The sequence below is a fragment of the Ambystoma mexicanum genome, chromosome 3q (assembly GCF_040938575.1).
Source record: "Ambystoma mexicanum isolate Mex_15411 chromosome 3q, UKY_AmexF1_1, whole genome shotgun sequence".
Taxonomy (NCBI): domain Eukaryota; kingdom Metazoa; phylum Chordata; class Amphibia; order Caudata; family Ambystomatidae; genus Ambystoma; species Ambystoma mexicanum.
The window spans coordinates 1224812630-1224827754 of NC_090926.1; the positions used below are offsets into that span (position 1 = coordinate 1224812630).

The 15125-nt window shown below is 46.3% G+C and overlaps 1 protein-coding gene across 3 annotated transcripts in view; it reads left to right on the forward strand.

Moving 5' to 3' along the window:
• The window catches only part of MAST1 (microtubule associated serine/threonine kinase 1), a 1484042-nt gene that overhangs the window by 750966 nt on the left and 717951 nt on the right, over positions 1 to 15125 (forward strand). For all 3 annotated transcript variants that reach the window (XM_069604134.1, XM_069604135.1, XM_069604136.1), the window contains 3 exons: positions 5674 to 5883; positions 11072 to 11173; positions 12419 to 12551. In XM_069604134.1, coding sequence (XP_069460235.1) covers positions 5674 to 5883; positions 11072 to 11173; positions 12419 to 12551 — 445 coding nt within the window. The remainder of the gene's footprint in view (positions 1 to 5673; positions 5884 to 11071; positions 11174 to 12418; positions 12552 to 15125) is intronic.

A 15125-nucleotide genomic window follows, 5' to 3' on the forward strand; every position in this document is an offset into this window, starting at 1 on the left:
CATCATATCCGCAGAGGAAAATCTTTTTGGTAGCCATGGCCGGAGATAACAGTACTAACGGACGCCTCACTTACGGGGTGGGGAGCCCATATCAACAATCTGACAATCAGCGGACGTTGGTCTCCATCGGAGTCCAAACTACACATCAATCTTTGGAGTCAAGGGCAATCAGACTAGCGCTGAAGGCCTTCCTGCCCTCTTTACGGGGAAAGAATGTTCTGATGATGACGGACAACACAGTGGCCATGTACTACCTCAACAAGAGAGGAGGCGTATGATCACTACCTCTGAGGCGATGCAACTCTGGTTCTGGGCAATACAAGAAGGGATCTCTCTGTCGGCAATTCATCTAGCCGGAGAGCAAAACACAACAGCGGATGCTCTGAGCAGGCAGAGCACAGTCTCTCACGAGTGGGAGATAGCTCGGGAAGTCATTCATGAGATCTTCACCCTTTGGGGAACCCCTCAAGTGGATCTGTTCGCGACCCGGGCCAACCGGAAGTGTGAACTGTACTGCTCAAGGGAATTTCCCCCCCGAGAGGAGCTCTAGGGGATGCGTTTGTGGTGGAATGGGAGTTTCCACTTCTGTATGCGTTTCCTCCTAACCCTGTGATCCCTCAAGTAATCAGGAGGTTGAGGAAGTTTGGGAAAACATGATCCTAATTGCCCCGGATTGGGCCAGGAGAACGTGGTACCAGGATCTTCTCGACATGTCCATCTGCCCTCCAATACGTCTTCCAAGAAGAGAGGATCTTCTCTTGCGACAGGAAGGTCATGTTCTCCATCCGGAGGTCAACACACTCAGCCTTACGCATGGCTTCTGAAAGGCTGATCTTCCGGATGACGTGATGGAGATTTTGCTTTCGGCTAGAAGGCCAGAAACCAAATCTCTGTATCGGTGTCGTTGGAACAAGTTCAGTAGCTGGTGCAGAGAAAAGAATGTGGACCCATTACAATGTAATATCCCCACAATTTTATCTTTTCTGTTACATTTAGCCAATCTAGGGCTCCAGATTGGGACGATAAAGGGATACTTAGCAGCGCTATCCATCTTTAAGCGCTCTTCCGAAGAAGAATCTTATTTTAAAATACCCTTGATAATTCAATTCCTAAAAGGTTTAAATAATGTTTTTCCCCCAATACCTTTCCGGGTTCCAGTGTGGGATCTAAACTTAGTTCTAAAATTTCTCACATGTGTTCGATTTGAGCCTTTGCATTCTTGCCCGCTAAGGCTCCTTACATTGAAAGCAATACTCCTTCTAGCATTGACATCAGCCCGCAGGGTAAGTGAGTTGCAGGCGCTTTCGAGCGGTCCTCCTCACACCATCTTTTATAAGGACAAAGAAGTTCTTAGGGTTAAACCTTCTTTTTTGCCAAAGATTGTTTCGGACTTTCATCTGTCACAGAAAATAACTTTACCTACATTTTACCCTCCTCCTCATGCAAGCAAGGAAGAGGAGCGACTTCATAGATTAGATCCCAGGAGAGCTCTTAGTTTTTACATCTCAAGATTTGCAAAAATTCATCAGTGTGATCAACTTTTCGTGGGATACACTGGACGTAAACTGGGCCTTCCGGTAACAAAACAAACATTATCCAGATGGATAATTTTAGCCATAACAGAATGTTACAGATTAGCGGGAAAAGAACCACCTGATGGACTAAGAGCTCATTCGACCAGGGGCATGGCAACTTCAACAGCATTGAAAAGGGGTGTCCCTGTGCAAGATATTTGTGCAGCAGCCACATGGTCAACTATGCACACCTTTATAAAACATTATGCATTGGACTCGACTTCTTCTCAAGGAGGTCTGTTTGCGGAATCTGTACTACATTCTGTACATTATTAGAAAAAGATACTGTACTCCCACCTCCAATACAAAACTGTTTTGGGAGTCTATCTAAGATGAGGAATACGTGGGAGGACACAATCCATTCGAAGAACAAGTTACTTACCAACTGTAACGTTCTTTCGATTGGATGTTCCTCCCACGTATTCCTCATCGACCACTCCATCCTAACCCCACTGTACAGTTTACATGAATTACACTCAAAACTGTTTTAGGGCTTGGGTCAAAAGAGGCATGTCATTGATTATTAAGATCCATGGAAGATAATAAACGAAAAAACAGAGCTGAAGCCAACAGGCGCGCTTGAGGCTCTTATACGGGGGATGATGTCGGTGCTCGCCGGATGCCGCCGAGGGACATCGACGGCGCAGCCTCGAGTAAAGCGCCCTCTGCTGGAGAGAGAACATTTTTTCCGAGGCGAAACCTAAAGGTAAGGATATATCTAAAATGAGGAATACGTGGGAGGAACATCCAATCGAAAGAACGTTACAGTTGGTAGGTAACTTGTTCTTCTAATTGATAAGGGACTCACAGATAGATGAGTCACATTCATTCAACTCATCTGCGCCCAGATATGATTAGTTTTGTCATGTGCGCGATTATAAATCAAATCAAATATGCAACTCCCTCTCTCTCCTTTCTACCTACTGGTCCAATGCCCACTGCCAGCCAAACCTTGGACGCTCTTATCTTCAGACATTCCTCTCTCTACTCCTCTCACCACCCCACTATCATGGACTGATCACTCTCTTCTATCCTCTCACTTGTAGCTTTCCTCTCCCTTAGCACTGGCACACCCTGCACTGCCGCCGACTTTCAAGGTCATCCGACCCATGAAAAAAGTGTCAGCGTCTGCCTTTACTTCCACCTACTTTCCTCCTCCTTCTCTTGCGGCTGACTCCCACCCTAATACAGCCCTCTCTAACTTTCACCTTTCCATCTCCAACACCCTTGACATCCTCACCCCTGTCATGAGGGTTCGACTGAAGCCTGCCAAAAAGCACAACTCCTGGTATGACTCTGACCTGGCTGACTTTAAATGCAAGTGCAGGGCAGCAGAACGGAAATGCGGATCTTCAGGCGCACCCTCTGACAAACTGGCCTGCCGTCTTCTGCAAAGACAATATAGAATAGGCGCCCTGTCCAAGAAAAGAGTCCATATTCAAGCCTGCATCTCTGCGGCATCAAACAACAGAGCCAAACGTTTCAAAATGTTTAATGAACTGGACAATCCTTATGCAACTTCTTCCTCTACCGCACCCACCCAGTCCCTTTGCTCATCCCTGGCTGCACACTTCACCACCAAAACACAGGGCATCCCGTTGTCTCTCTCCTCCGCACCCACTCATGCACAATCATCTCCTGGGACCACCTCGGCCCCCACGCCCTCATTACTGTCTCGGGAGGATAGCTTGGGGGCAGTGTACTCGCCTTGGAAGCAAGACGACATGGAGCACCACAGGTTCGATCCCCGGGTCTGCGCTTAGAAACCTCTGGGTATTAAGCGCGTTATAAATAACCCATCATATATCATATTATATATATCATACTCCCCTTCTCTCCTCCCACTCCCCTGTTACACCTGAGGAGGTCTCCAGACAAGTCTGGTCTATGAAAACTTCTTCCAAACAGGTGGACCCTTGCTCCTCCCAAACCATCAAGGGCAACATTGACTCACTAGCTCCAGCCTTGGCAGACCTCTGCAACCTCTCCTTCTCCACTGGAGTCTTCTCCGCTTCTCTCAAGCACTCTCTTGTGCACCCTGTGATCAAATAACCCTCTGCCAACCCTACTTTTCCAGCTATCTATCACCCAATCTCCATCACTCCTTTTCTGGGCAAACTCCTGGGGAAGGTGGCTATCTCTCAGCCTACTCTCCACACTGAATCTGTTGGTTGCCTCCATGACCATCAGTCTGGCTTTAGAGCCTCCAGAGGCACGGAAACTACTGTTCTGAACACCCGTGAAGACCTGCTCTCGTACCTTGACTCTAACTCTCCCTCTGTCCTCATTCTTCTTGACCTCTCCTCTGCTTTCAATACGATGAAGCACATCATCCTGATCTCCCGACTCCATGAGACCCTGGGCATAATTGATCAAGCCCTGGCATGGCTATCCTTTCTTTCTGACCGTCCTTCACAGGTAGAACTCGATTCCTTTCTCTCCGCTATCACTCTCACTACTTGTGGTGTCCTACAGGGATCTAACCTATCCCCCTGGTTTTTCAATGTCTACATGGCCACTTTGGCCCACATTATCTCTTCCTTCACCTCCAACTTTCAGTGTTATGCAGATGACATACATCTCTCTTTCAGGCTACCCTCACCCTCTTCCTCCACCTCGCTCATCCCTGACTGTATGTCCGCAATACAGTCTTGGTGTGCTGCTAATGATCTCTGCCTTAATGCTAGTAAAACAGAGATCGTCCTCATTGGGAACCCTGCTTCTGCTTTCCCACTTTCACTCTGGCCGACCACCCTTGGTCCTGCTCCCTCACCCACTAGTGAGGCAAAATATCTGGGGGTCATCTTCAACTCTACTCTCTGCTTCTCTTCCCACATCTCAGACACATCCAAAAAGTCCCACTACCAGCTTCACCTCCTCAGAGGTATTCTACCTTTTCTCACCTTCCCCCAGAGACTCACTGTCTCCAGAGCCCTGGTTCTCTCCAGACTGGACTACTGCAACAGTCTCTTTCTCAACCTTCCTACCTCTACTCTTCGACCTCTGCAACTTATCCAGAACAGAACCGCAAGTCTTATCCTTGGCCTCAAGCCCAGGGACTGCATCTCTCCGGCACTGAAATCCCTCCACTGGCTCCCCGTGGCTGCAAGGATCAAGTTCAAGTCCCTCTGCATAGTCCACAAGGTTTTCTGGGGCCCGGGCCCCTATTATCTACAATGCTCTCTTCCTAAATACTCTCCTTCCAGAGCATCCTCCAACTCTCTGCGGATGTGCCGTTTTTCCAAACAGAGATTTGGGGGCAGATCCTTAGCCTCTGCAGGTGCCTCCCTCTGGAACAGCCTAACTGCCTCTCTCCGTCTTGCGCCTGACCTACTTAAGTTCCGGAATCGTATCAAAACTTTCCTCTTCTCTTCCCCTTTTTCTCTCCTTCTCCCTTGCTAACTCCCTTCCTCCTCCCTGCTGCTTCCCTCCTTTGTTCTCATCCCCAACCAGCTCAATAAGCAGACTGGTCACACAGGGCACTTCCAGAGCCTCACAGGGCCCAGGCCCCCTCGCCCCCCATCCTGCACTTCTCTGTCCCTAACTCGGCCTTGCACTTGCACTCGGAATACGTTCCCTCGCTTTTCTGTCTGCGCAATCACACAACCTTGCTGCAATTGGGTTATAATGTTTGTCTATCATGTCCTCCTCTATCACCCCTCCCTGCTGGCTCCCCTCCCATAGGTCGACCAACCTTTTTGTCTTATGTTCATTCCCCCCATGCTAGTTTTTGCTGTGAGATCATTCAGAATCTTCAAGGTATAAGAATGATGTTAATATTCCCTTGTTCCCTTCCCAAGTTGAAGCATTTTGAAGCACTTCACTTGTGTCTAAGCGCTATACAAATAAACAGTTCCAATTACAATATACATTGATGTCAGATTATAGACTCTTAATTCAAAGTGTTATCTTCTTTTTTGTTGATTTTGTGAAGGTAACATGTGAAGAGTGTATGTGCTGTGAGTTTGATGGAATTGTATGTTCCGAATAAGCTTTCCTACATATTATTATGTGACTTGTCTTTCAGACACACAGTAGTAGAGAAATGGACTGGTTTATGAAACACTCTTTACAAGTATGTTGTGCTTTGGTCCAACAGGCCACTGCGCAAATGGAGGAGAAGCTAAATGATTTCATCATGACGTTTGCACCAGAGAGTGTCCTGCCCTTGGCCGATGGTGTGCTTAGCTTCATCCACCATCAGATCACCGAACTGGCGCGGGATTGCTTGGCCAAGTCCCGCGAAGGCCTCATCACCACCGTCTACTTTTACGAGCTGCAGGAGAACTTGGAGAAACTGCTGCAGGATGTGAGTGGGGCCTGGGACACAGGGTTTAGAGCAGGGTATCGAACCCTGCAGATGGTGTACAGCACAAAACCCTCTATGAAAGAGGAGGAATAGTTTCAGTCCAGGAGAAGTTGATATGTCATCAAGTGTATGCTTTCATGGTTTAAGGGCATTGCTATGTAGGAGGGATTAAAATCTGGATGCTTGTTATGAAGATTGTAGGTTGCACCCTCATTTTTGATTCAGTCCTAAATGACTGAGAATGATGTTAAAAGGTGGAGACACACACTCAGATCTGTTAAGAACGCTTTGAGCCATTTTGATGATATTTCTTGTATGGAGCGAGGGTACAGACAGTAACGTTTGCTCAGCCACTTACCCCAGTCATGTACAGGAAATGCCTCAGAGAATTTTGATTCAATAAGGGAGGCCTCCTCTACGGTTTCCTCCTATTTTTACGACTATGAAAAACAGTCGAAATCCATAGAAATTAATTTTAATGTGTGAAAGCATCATAAAGCAAGACACAGACACCAGATTAAAAGTTCAAAATCAAATGGTTTATTAAATCAAATGTCAGGATGGTTCAAGGAATAACTTGCTCTAGCTGATATGGAGTTTCCCTACATTAACAAAACTAAGGAAAGTCTGAGTCAAAGAGTTGAACTTAAAAGTCTGTCCGTGTCCAAAACCTATCCTTGCCTTCACAACAAAAGCTAAACAATGTGTAGGGATGTCAATAATCAAAGAAAGGATGATCCAATCAAAGTTCTGATCCTCTTTCAGCTCTTAGCTTCCTTTTCAGCTGCCCTTGCCCAATTTCAAGAAAGTTCCATAAATCCTTGAGGTTCCCTTCCCCAAATGCAATGCAATACAGTTCCACACAGTCCTCTGGGTTCCGTTGCTTGTGTTCAAGGCAACACAGTTCAAACGAAAAGGGTCTTGAGGCTGTCAGGGTTCCCATCCCCAAGACTTCAACATAGAAACTTGTACTTGTCTCAGTCTCTCAATGTTCAACACAACTCCAGGTCAACTTGACCCTCCTTCTGAATTGCATCAACAGTTCACTTACAGTGCTCCTTCTTGGTTGGTTTCACAATATCTCAGGCTTTCACAATTTTAGGGGTCCCTGGTTTAAGCGCAGTTGTCAGACCACACAGTCCACCCATCACAGAAACCCTAGACTCTTCAGCCCACACAGGTTCTTTTTGATTTGCCCCTGTGTACTGATTCACATTCACTTGGCTTCTCTGTCGGCCTCTTGGCTTTATGTGCAGGTTCACACTTTCCTGGCTTCTCTTGGTTAGCCTCCTGGCTTTGCCATAACCTGTCACACATCTCATGCCAGTCTTAAGCCTTGCCGCACTGTATCTATTTGTGCTCTAGCACCTTGAGGCGTCTCATGTGCTAGATGGAATTACCAATAATGATCTCAGACCGAAATAACTGGACAGACTCAAAGAATATAGCAAAGTACTACTTTATAATCAGCATAAAATAAAGTAGGGAAATCTGGCAAACAACAAACTGTAGTCCACACACTTGCACTTCAATTTTGATTACACAAAGGCTTTATACCTTGACATGCGTCAGCTATGACGTCATCCTACGTGGCAAACTGTAAAACCTATTGGCGGGAGGGATTGGTTAAGGGAACATATATGCCTATCTATCATATAAGTATTAATAATATTACTGGATGCCCCTTATCTGGCAGACACGCTTTGAACTGCCTATAAATATGTATAATACAGATTATAGCAGAATAAAAGCAGTGGGAGGGCCTGTGCACCATTGTATAGCATGATGCTACATAGACCCTCTGATTGGTTGGCATTCTCTCCCAACCTTGGATTTTCAGCTTGTTAGCAGCCCGTAAACAAAACTAAACTCGGATGCAGAGAGAAACGGCAGACTACTACCCGCTTGCCCAATTAGTCCATCATCTCTCATCGATCAGGCCCCAAGCCAGGGCTTCTTCTTTACAGTTGACCTTGCATCCTGCTCTCTGTTCTGGGATGTTTAAGGGAGTGTAGGTACACCATTATCTTCGTCTGGATCTCAATGAATAGACCTTGTTTTCGAATTCTGGATCACGTGTGAAGAGACCACGATTTTGTCCATTTTGACCTTTTATTTACTGTTATTTGATTTAATTAGACTGGGTGTCATTACTCTTCTTGGCCTCTGGAGACTTGCTCACTCCATCTTGCATAGGCTTTTCACAACTTTGATTAAGTGAAGAAGATGTTTTCTTCTTCACTTAACCTAAGAGAAATATGTCTTATGTAACTGGCTTCCCTTTGTGCCCTGCAATTATTCCTTGATGTGGCAGATCCCAGGTCAATAGACTCCTCTGTGTTCCTCACACACAACTCTTTTTCTAGTATCTTCTGGTTCTGCAGCCCTGGTCTGTCTATGAGGTAGCTTGATTGATTTCAACACGAGTCCGATGTCCATCTTTCTATAATGGCCGCCTTAGCCACGTTATGTTTTCTTCTGCAGCAAGCGTCTGTATGTCTCAACTATCTTGCATTTCTGTGTATTTACATTCACTTCATCTCCTCTCACTTACTTTGGTGCATATGATTTCTTCGTCTTTGATTACATGTTTCTCTTATGACTTGAGTTACATCTTCATTCCTTAAGTATTTGCATATCGTTTCAGTGCGTCATCGTGTCTTTCCCTCATGACGCCACCCTTGCAAAGCGATGGCACATTCGATAAGGTTGTCTGAGTACATATGGTCTTTCATACACTCAATGCGGTATTGGTATAATACCTGGTGTCCCACATGGGGCTCTTCTCCTGCTGTTCCAATATGATGGAGGTGAGGGAGTGGGAGCTATGGATGATGTGCCCACATGCTCCTCTACAATTTCATGAAGTTCACTCTGTGGTGGTTTTCTTTATTCCCCACCTTTCTGTCATGCTCTTTCATACGTGCACTCTAATTTCATAGATTACTTTCAAATGGGTTCTCTCCCTTTGAATTTTCATCAGCTAATAGCTTTGCCCGCAAAGATTCCATACAGTTCGGTATTCAATATGCATGATTTATCTTTGCTTCACTTTTTCATTCAGTTCAGTATTCAATATGAGTAATTTAACGTTTCTTCAAGTTTTCATTCAGTTTGGTATTCAATTTGATTCGTATGCCAGTTTGTTACTTATGTGTAGTCCCTGTAGCGCCCCAGCTTTGAGTGTCCTTTCCCTGCACTCACCGGTCCTCAGCGTTCCTTTCCGGCGGCCTTGCTGCTTTCCTTCTGCTTTGTCGGCTGGCGGCCGGTCACTGCGAGCCTTGCTCGCACTCGGTTGCTTCCCTGCAACCGCCAGCAGTTCCCCTCCTCATCCACAGATGCAGATGCCGTTCTCTCCTTCTTCTTCTTCCTTGTCCGCCACTTCAGCTGCTCTCTCCCGACCACAGAGGCTCCCACACTTGTGGAAGTCTAATGGGCCAACTCGACCTGGGATCCACAGGTCCTCTAGGACTTCAACCAGCATACTGGCTTCCTCTGAGGTCCCACCACGGCTGCCTCATCACGTGCAGTCTCCCCTGCTGGTCTCTACCCCACAGGCCTTCCTGTTGGTCGTCTCTTGCTGCTCTCTGCCTCTCGCCATATACACCTGCAACCACTTGATAGGTTGCGGTTGTGACTCCTCAATTGGATTTGCCTGACTGTAGTTAGAGGGACATGCCTGACCTTCACAGTACTTTACAGGCATCTTCCCTTTCCCAGTACGTGAAAGGAGTTACTATGTTTTAAAATAGCCCATAAAGGCCAGGGGAGGGATAGGTTGGGTTTCAATAGGAAAGGGGGATACCATATCTCGCCTGTGGGCACCCCTCTCCCAATCCGTAAGGACCCTTCACCCAGGTGATCCTCCCTCGCTTCTCCACCCCCAGGGTCAGGATCCAAAAGCGATGGACTTTCCCTGGCCACCTGGGAAGAGGATCCAGGGGGAGTAGGAGTGAGAATACCCTCAAGTTTCTCACAAATGCCAGCAGTCAAGCACAGACATGGTGTCCAGAATTACTAATTACTGCATTAATAATTAATGCTAAATACACCTAAATTTTACGGCCTTTTCCACACCTTCACCAGCAAACAACCAAAATTCCCAGAGAGAGTTAGCAGCCAGAGCTCTCTCTGTGGAAGTTATACTATTCCTAAATGTTTTTTGTATATGTATCTGATTTATGCAAATCTAGCTGGGAAAACTGAGTGTTGTACAAAGGGGACTCACCTTGGGGTTATAAGTAGGGTGCAGGGGTAGCAGAGGAGCTGGAATGTGTAGGGCGAGCAGAGGAGGATAGGAACTCCAGAGATGGAGAAGGGGCTGAGAGGAGTGATCAGTGATAGGAGAGATGTTCTTTGAAGGGTAGGGTAATCAGGTCCTTTCTGAAATGCTTATGGAGGGTTAAGGGGATCACAGTTAAGGCCTCATGACAAGTTTGGCGGTATTCCAGGGATAAATTGGCCAGAATACCACCAAAACGGAAAAACCGTTATTCCCACTTGGTCCGGCGGAGTTACCACCGGATTGCAAGTGGCGGTAGGCAGTGCTAATTCCCATTTATTGGAGTTCATAAAACTCCATGGGGATATTACAGCTGCCAGTAATTTTGCAAATTTAGCCAGTTTTTGGCAGTAAAGCAGCTGATTTTGCTAGAGGTAAATCCTCCACTTCACCGCTTTACTTGTAGTACAGAGCTGCAGTAATGCGTCAGTAAAAAAATGACCACTCTGTTACCGCCGTTTTTTACCACACCGCTGGACTTGTAATGAGGCCCTTAGTGTTTATACGTGGGTTGCATGTAAACAGGGTTCCAACTGTAGTCTTGGTTGTGTGGATGCTTCAGATTTAGTGCCTATCACTTGGGAACAGGCAATAATGTTTTGGCCTTGGGGTGCAGGTGTTGTGGGCAGGTGATGTAGGAACAGATGGCTGGGACCCCTACGGTTCAAGTTGAGAAGCATGTGATTTAATGTACTGGCTGTTAGTGCTTAGCTATTTCGCAAAGTTGATTGGAAGTAAAAGACATTTATGCTTCGAAAGTGTGAGTGTATGTTGTAGTAGCCTGTTAGTGTTTGAGTGTAATTGGTTGATACACAAAGTGAAAGGTATTAAGAGTGCATACTATTGAGAACTCGATATCAGTTAACTGGGAGTGAGACTCATCTGATTCTTCTTGCTTCTTCACAGGCCTATGAACGATCAGAGAGCCTTGAAGTGGCTTTTGTTACGCAGCTGATGAAGAAACTCCTCATCATCATCTCACGTCCAGCCCGACTATTGGAGTGTTTGGTGAGTCTAGGACAGGGTAAATGGCTGTAGCAGCCATGAAGGTTGGTGCACGTGAGCAGTGGAAAGGGAAGGCTGAGATGGGGTAAAGCCTTTTAAAGTACAGTGAGTGTGGGTTAGGGGTCCTCAAATGAATATTGAATGAGGGTAGGATCTCAGGTCGCACCTAGCATGTAATGGGAAATACCCTCAAAGGCTCTGTGGTCAGGTTGAATGTTAATCATGGATGGGAGCACAGGTCTTAACTGGCAAGGAATATTCCTTTTCTATTTATAGTACTAAGGCAATGTTGGAGAGAGGTGTGACTAGTAGGGCAGGGGAAGGCCTTCTGGTGCAGCAGATTTCTTTGAGTTTATAACGACTCTACAGGAGCAATTCTCATCGCAGCTAGACTTTCTAGATATGACATTTCCCTATTTTGTTTAGTAAGATTGGAAACAACTCAGTAGGGAGCAGTTTAGGCTCCGTGGTAGTATGATGTCCTTGGAATGTTCAGCAAGGGTAGGGCAATAGTTCTCAAGGTGAGCTGGATCAAGGCCATCTGTTGCTGCAGATCACTTGGAGTGTTCTGTGATGTTGGGGGAGCAGGTCTTCTGTTGTGTGGATGCTTCAGGTTTAGCCTATGGGCGTTTCAGTGATGCCAGATAAGCAGGTCACATGTAGAGTGGCATGGACTCTGGTGCTGTACAAGATTTGAGAGGTCTGCTGTCTTGCATGAACAGGCCTTATGGTGCAAGTTAAGAGCAAGACCCTTGTATCCTTTGTTGTGCCAAAGGAAGGTAGTCTGTGGTGCTGTGAGTCACCTAGTCATTTCAATCAAAACAGAGAGCAGTTATTATATGGCAGTCTTGAGATAGCCTGTTGGCGCCACATGAGCAGGCCACGACTAGCAAACTAGGTAGGGAAGGTCAAACATTCACTGCAGACTCAGGATTACCGGGAGAGAAGGGTGTTTAGAAGTGATCAGACAAAGGGAAAACGAGTGCACCTGCAGACAGTTGGGTGAGCTACATTACATCCCCAAAATCCTTCAGAGGGCCATGATACGTGGGGGAAGATAAAGTGGAAGGTGAAAATTAGATGTTTGGTGGTAATTGAGGTATGCTCTATGCTGGGCATCCCTGGCACTGCTTCCAGTATGTCCCTATCACAACTTGTAGATGAATGAACTTGTCTTCCTTCATGGAGGTGAGGCCTCCCTCACCCACAAACATTCACAATGTAGTGTATGGCTTCCATGTTTTCTAGGAATTCAACCCTGAAGAGTTTTACCATTTGTTGGAGGCGGCCGAGGACCATGCGAAGGAAGGACACCTGATGAAAACCGACATCCCACGGTACATCATCCGACAGCTGGGTCTAACCAGAGACCCTTTCCCAGGTACTGGGGCAAGGGGCAGGGCCTATCAGCAAACAACCGGAAGGAGCCTCCTGCACTGCACACACTGGAAACTAAACCACCAGGCCCACAGCAATGCTAAAACTGAAACGAGACATAGGGGACAATCCACCAACATTGGGGCTAATACAAGGGGAGAGGTTATCAGCAATGATGACACTATAGCTAGCTTCAAGGGGATCGGTCAATAATTTGCCAACTTTGGAGCCAAATAGGTGGTGGGGAGAGATCTGTGGACACTGCCCTGACTGTACCTAAACCGAAAGGGCACCAGCACTATTAAGAATGGAGCCATACATAGAGAATAACCTGCAAGCATTCTTAACATTGTAGCTCAAGACAGGGGATGGGTCAGTATCACCAACACTTGAGCCAAAACATGGCAAAGTCTGTTAGCACTGCCAATAGCAGGCAAAAGGTGTGGGCCCATCATTAGTGTTAACACTGGAGAAAAACACAATGAAAATGTCATCAGCACCGCAGACAATGGACACTTGGTATGGGCCATCAGCGCCACCAACACCAGAACCAAACAGCATGTCAAGCAGCACTGCTGGCACTGGAGCTAAACACAGTGGATCACAAGCACTACTTGTAGAGCTGTTAAAAACATGGGGGAATCCACGAGCACTGTGTCGAAACTACAGGGGGAAGCAAAACACATGAGGTGGTTCATTAGCAATACTGGAATCTAATGGCATGGCTGCCAGCACTACTAACCGTGGATCCAAACACAGTGTTGCTGCTTGCACTACCTGTACGGGACACACAAACATTGGATGGTTATCAGTGCTGTCAATCCTACATCTTGGCTATGTGGCCTCCTAACACTAGAGCCAAACTCAGAGGTGCAAGTAGCACTGCTTGTACTGGAGCCAAACACATTAGAGGGTCCACCAGTACCACCAACACTATTGCCAAACTCAGATTGGTCGATACTAACATTGGGGTTAAATACAGAGAATGGGCCACCACGAGAACTGCCCACATTGAAGCCTAATTCAGGGGAGGAACAACACTAAATCCAAAACATCAATCCACCTCAGTCCTGAATTTGGAAGCACTATGCTATTCCAGTATCGGGACCAATACATCCCTCTACCAGTGCTCCTCAATGGAGATACGCACTACCCTGTGCTGTGGTCGCCTACACAGAGGTTCTGCTGAAGTTCCTCAACCTTAAACTACAGCACTATTCTTCTTCCAGTACTCTGACCCAGGTATAGGTCATCATTTCTTAAATTATAGGGCCTCATTACAATTTTGGCGGTAGCCATGCCGCCAGAATCTCGTCCGGGTCCGGGTTCCCAGAATTCTGAGTTTGGAGGGCCCGGTAATTCCTCCCTCCAGGAACCCGGGCCCCCATAGGGCTGAATGGGAATGGGAGAGGGAGCAAACAACGGGCCGATTACGAGCGGCCCATTGTTTGCTCCCTCCTCCCCTCGTGAGAACCGCTCTGCACGTCTGGTAAAACCAGACGTTCAGACCGGGTCCCGCGAGGGGACCTCGTAATGTGGCAGAATGGTGTTAACGGGTCTGCATCCTTTTGCAGCACCCGTTAACCCATTCCGCCACACTTGTAATGAGGCCCATAGTCTTAAGAATACATTCCAAAAATACTGCTAAACTAAATCATTTTAATAAACTAGCCATATGTTCGAAGGCAACTATTTGTGTGAATCTTTGCAGGATTACATCATATGTCACAATCTGATGATTTGGTTTGAATATTTTACTTGTTTGTTTCCACATCTGTTTTGGAAACACAACCCATTTATCACAACACTTAAGGACACATCCTCCTCTCCCCTTTTTCAAAAGTATATCACAAAACATTATCCGTCTGCACCTATCCATCCCTTTATTTGTAACACCTAGTTCCCAGTTCCCCATACTCTTATCTCCCCCCTGCTCATTTTCTTTCCTCCACCAGACTAAGGTTTGGAAACCTGGTATGGCACAGTATGTCCTCCACGGACAAGCGTAGGCACTCTGAAACTACTACGTTGGTGATTTAGGGAAGTATAAAAGTCTTTTAATATAATGTATCTGTAATGAGACTCTGGTATTATGCTTAACAGCCTCCCACAATACCCTTTTAAGTCAGTGTCATATTTGGTCTTCTTTTGCCATTGGGTTTGGTCGCAGAACCCAATGAAAAGAGAAGGAGACACTGGTGATGACTCTATGACCATGGAGTAGGAAACTACAGCGTAAAGGCAGGTGCCAAAACACAGAATTTGTATTTAACTACTAACACTGAGCATGTTGTATGAGAATGCATATACATGTTTTTTGGGAGTTACATAGTTCAAGAGTATTTAATGTCTTTGGTTTATGGAAAATATTTAGTTTAATTAAGGTTTGTCCGGAGGTGCTTTCCCCACTTCTCTTGGATTGATAACACCAAGTCTGTAATTGGTGCTCACTAAGGGTTAGAAACGGCTCACGTTCTGCTTGCAGGGGACTGATGGAAAGCCTTGGGCTTACACCATGGAAGCTGTGATGAGCTCTAACTTAAAGTTCATCGATGATCACAGCACACTGAACCCAGGA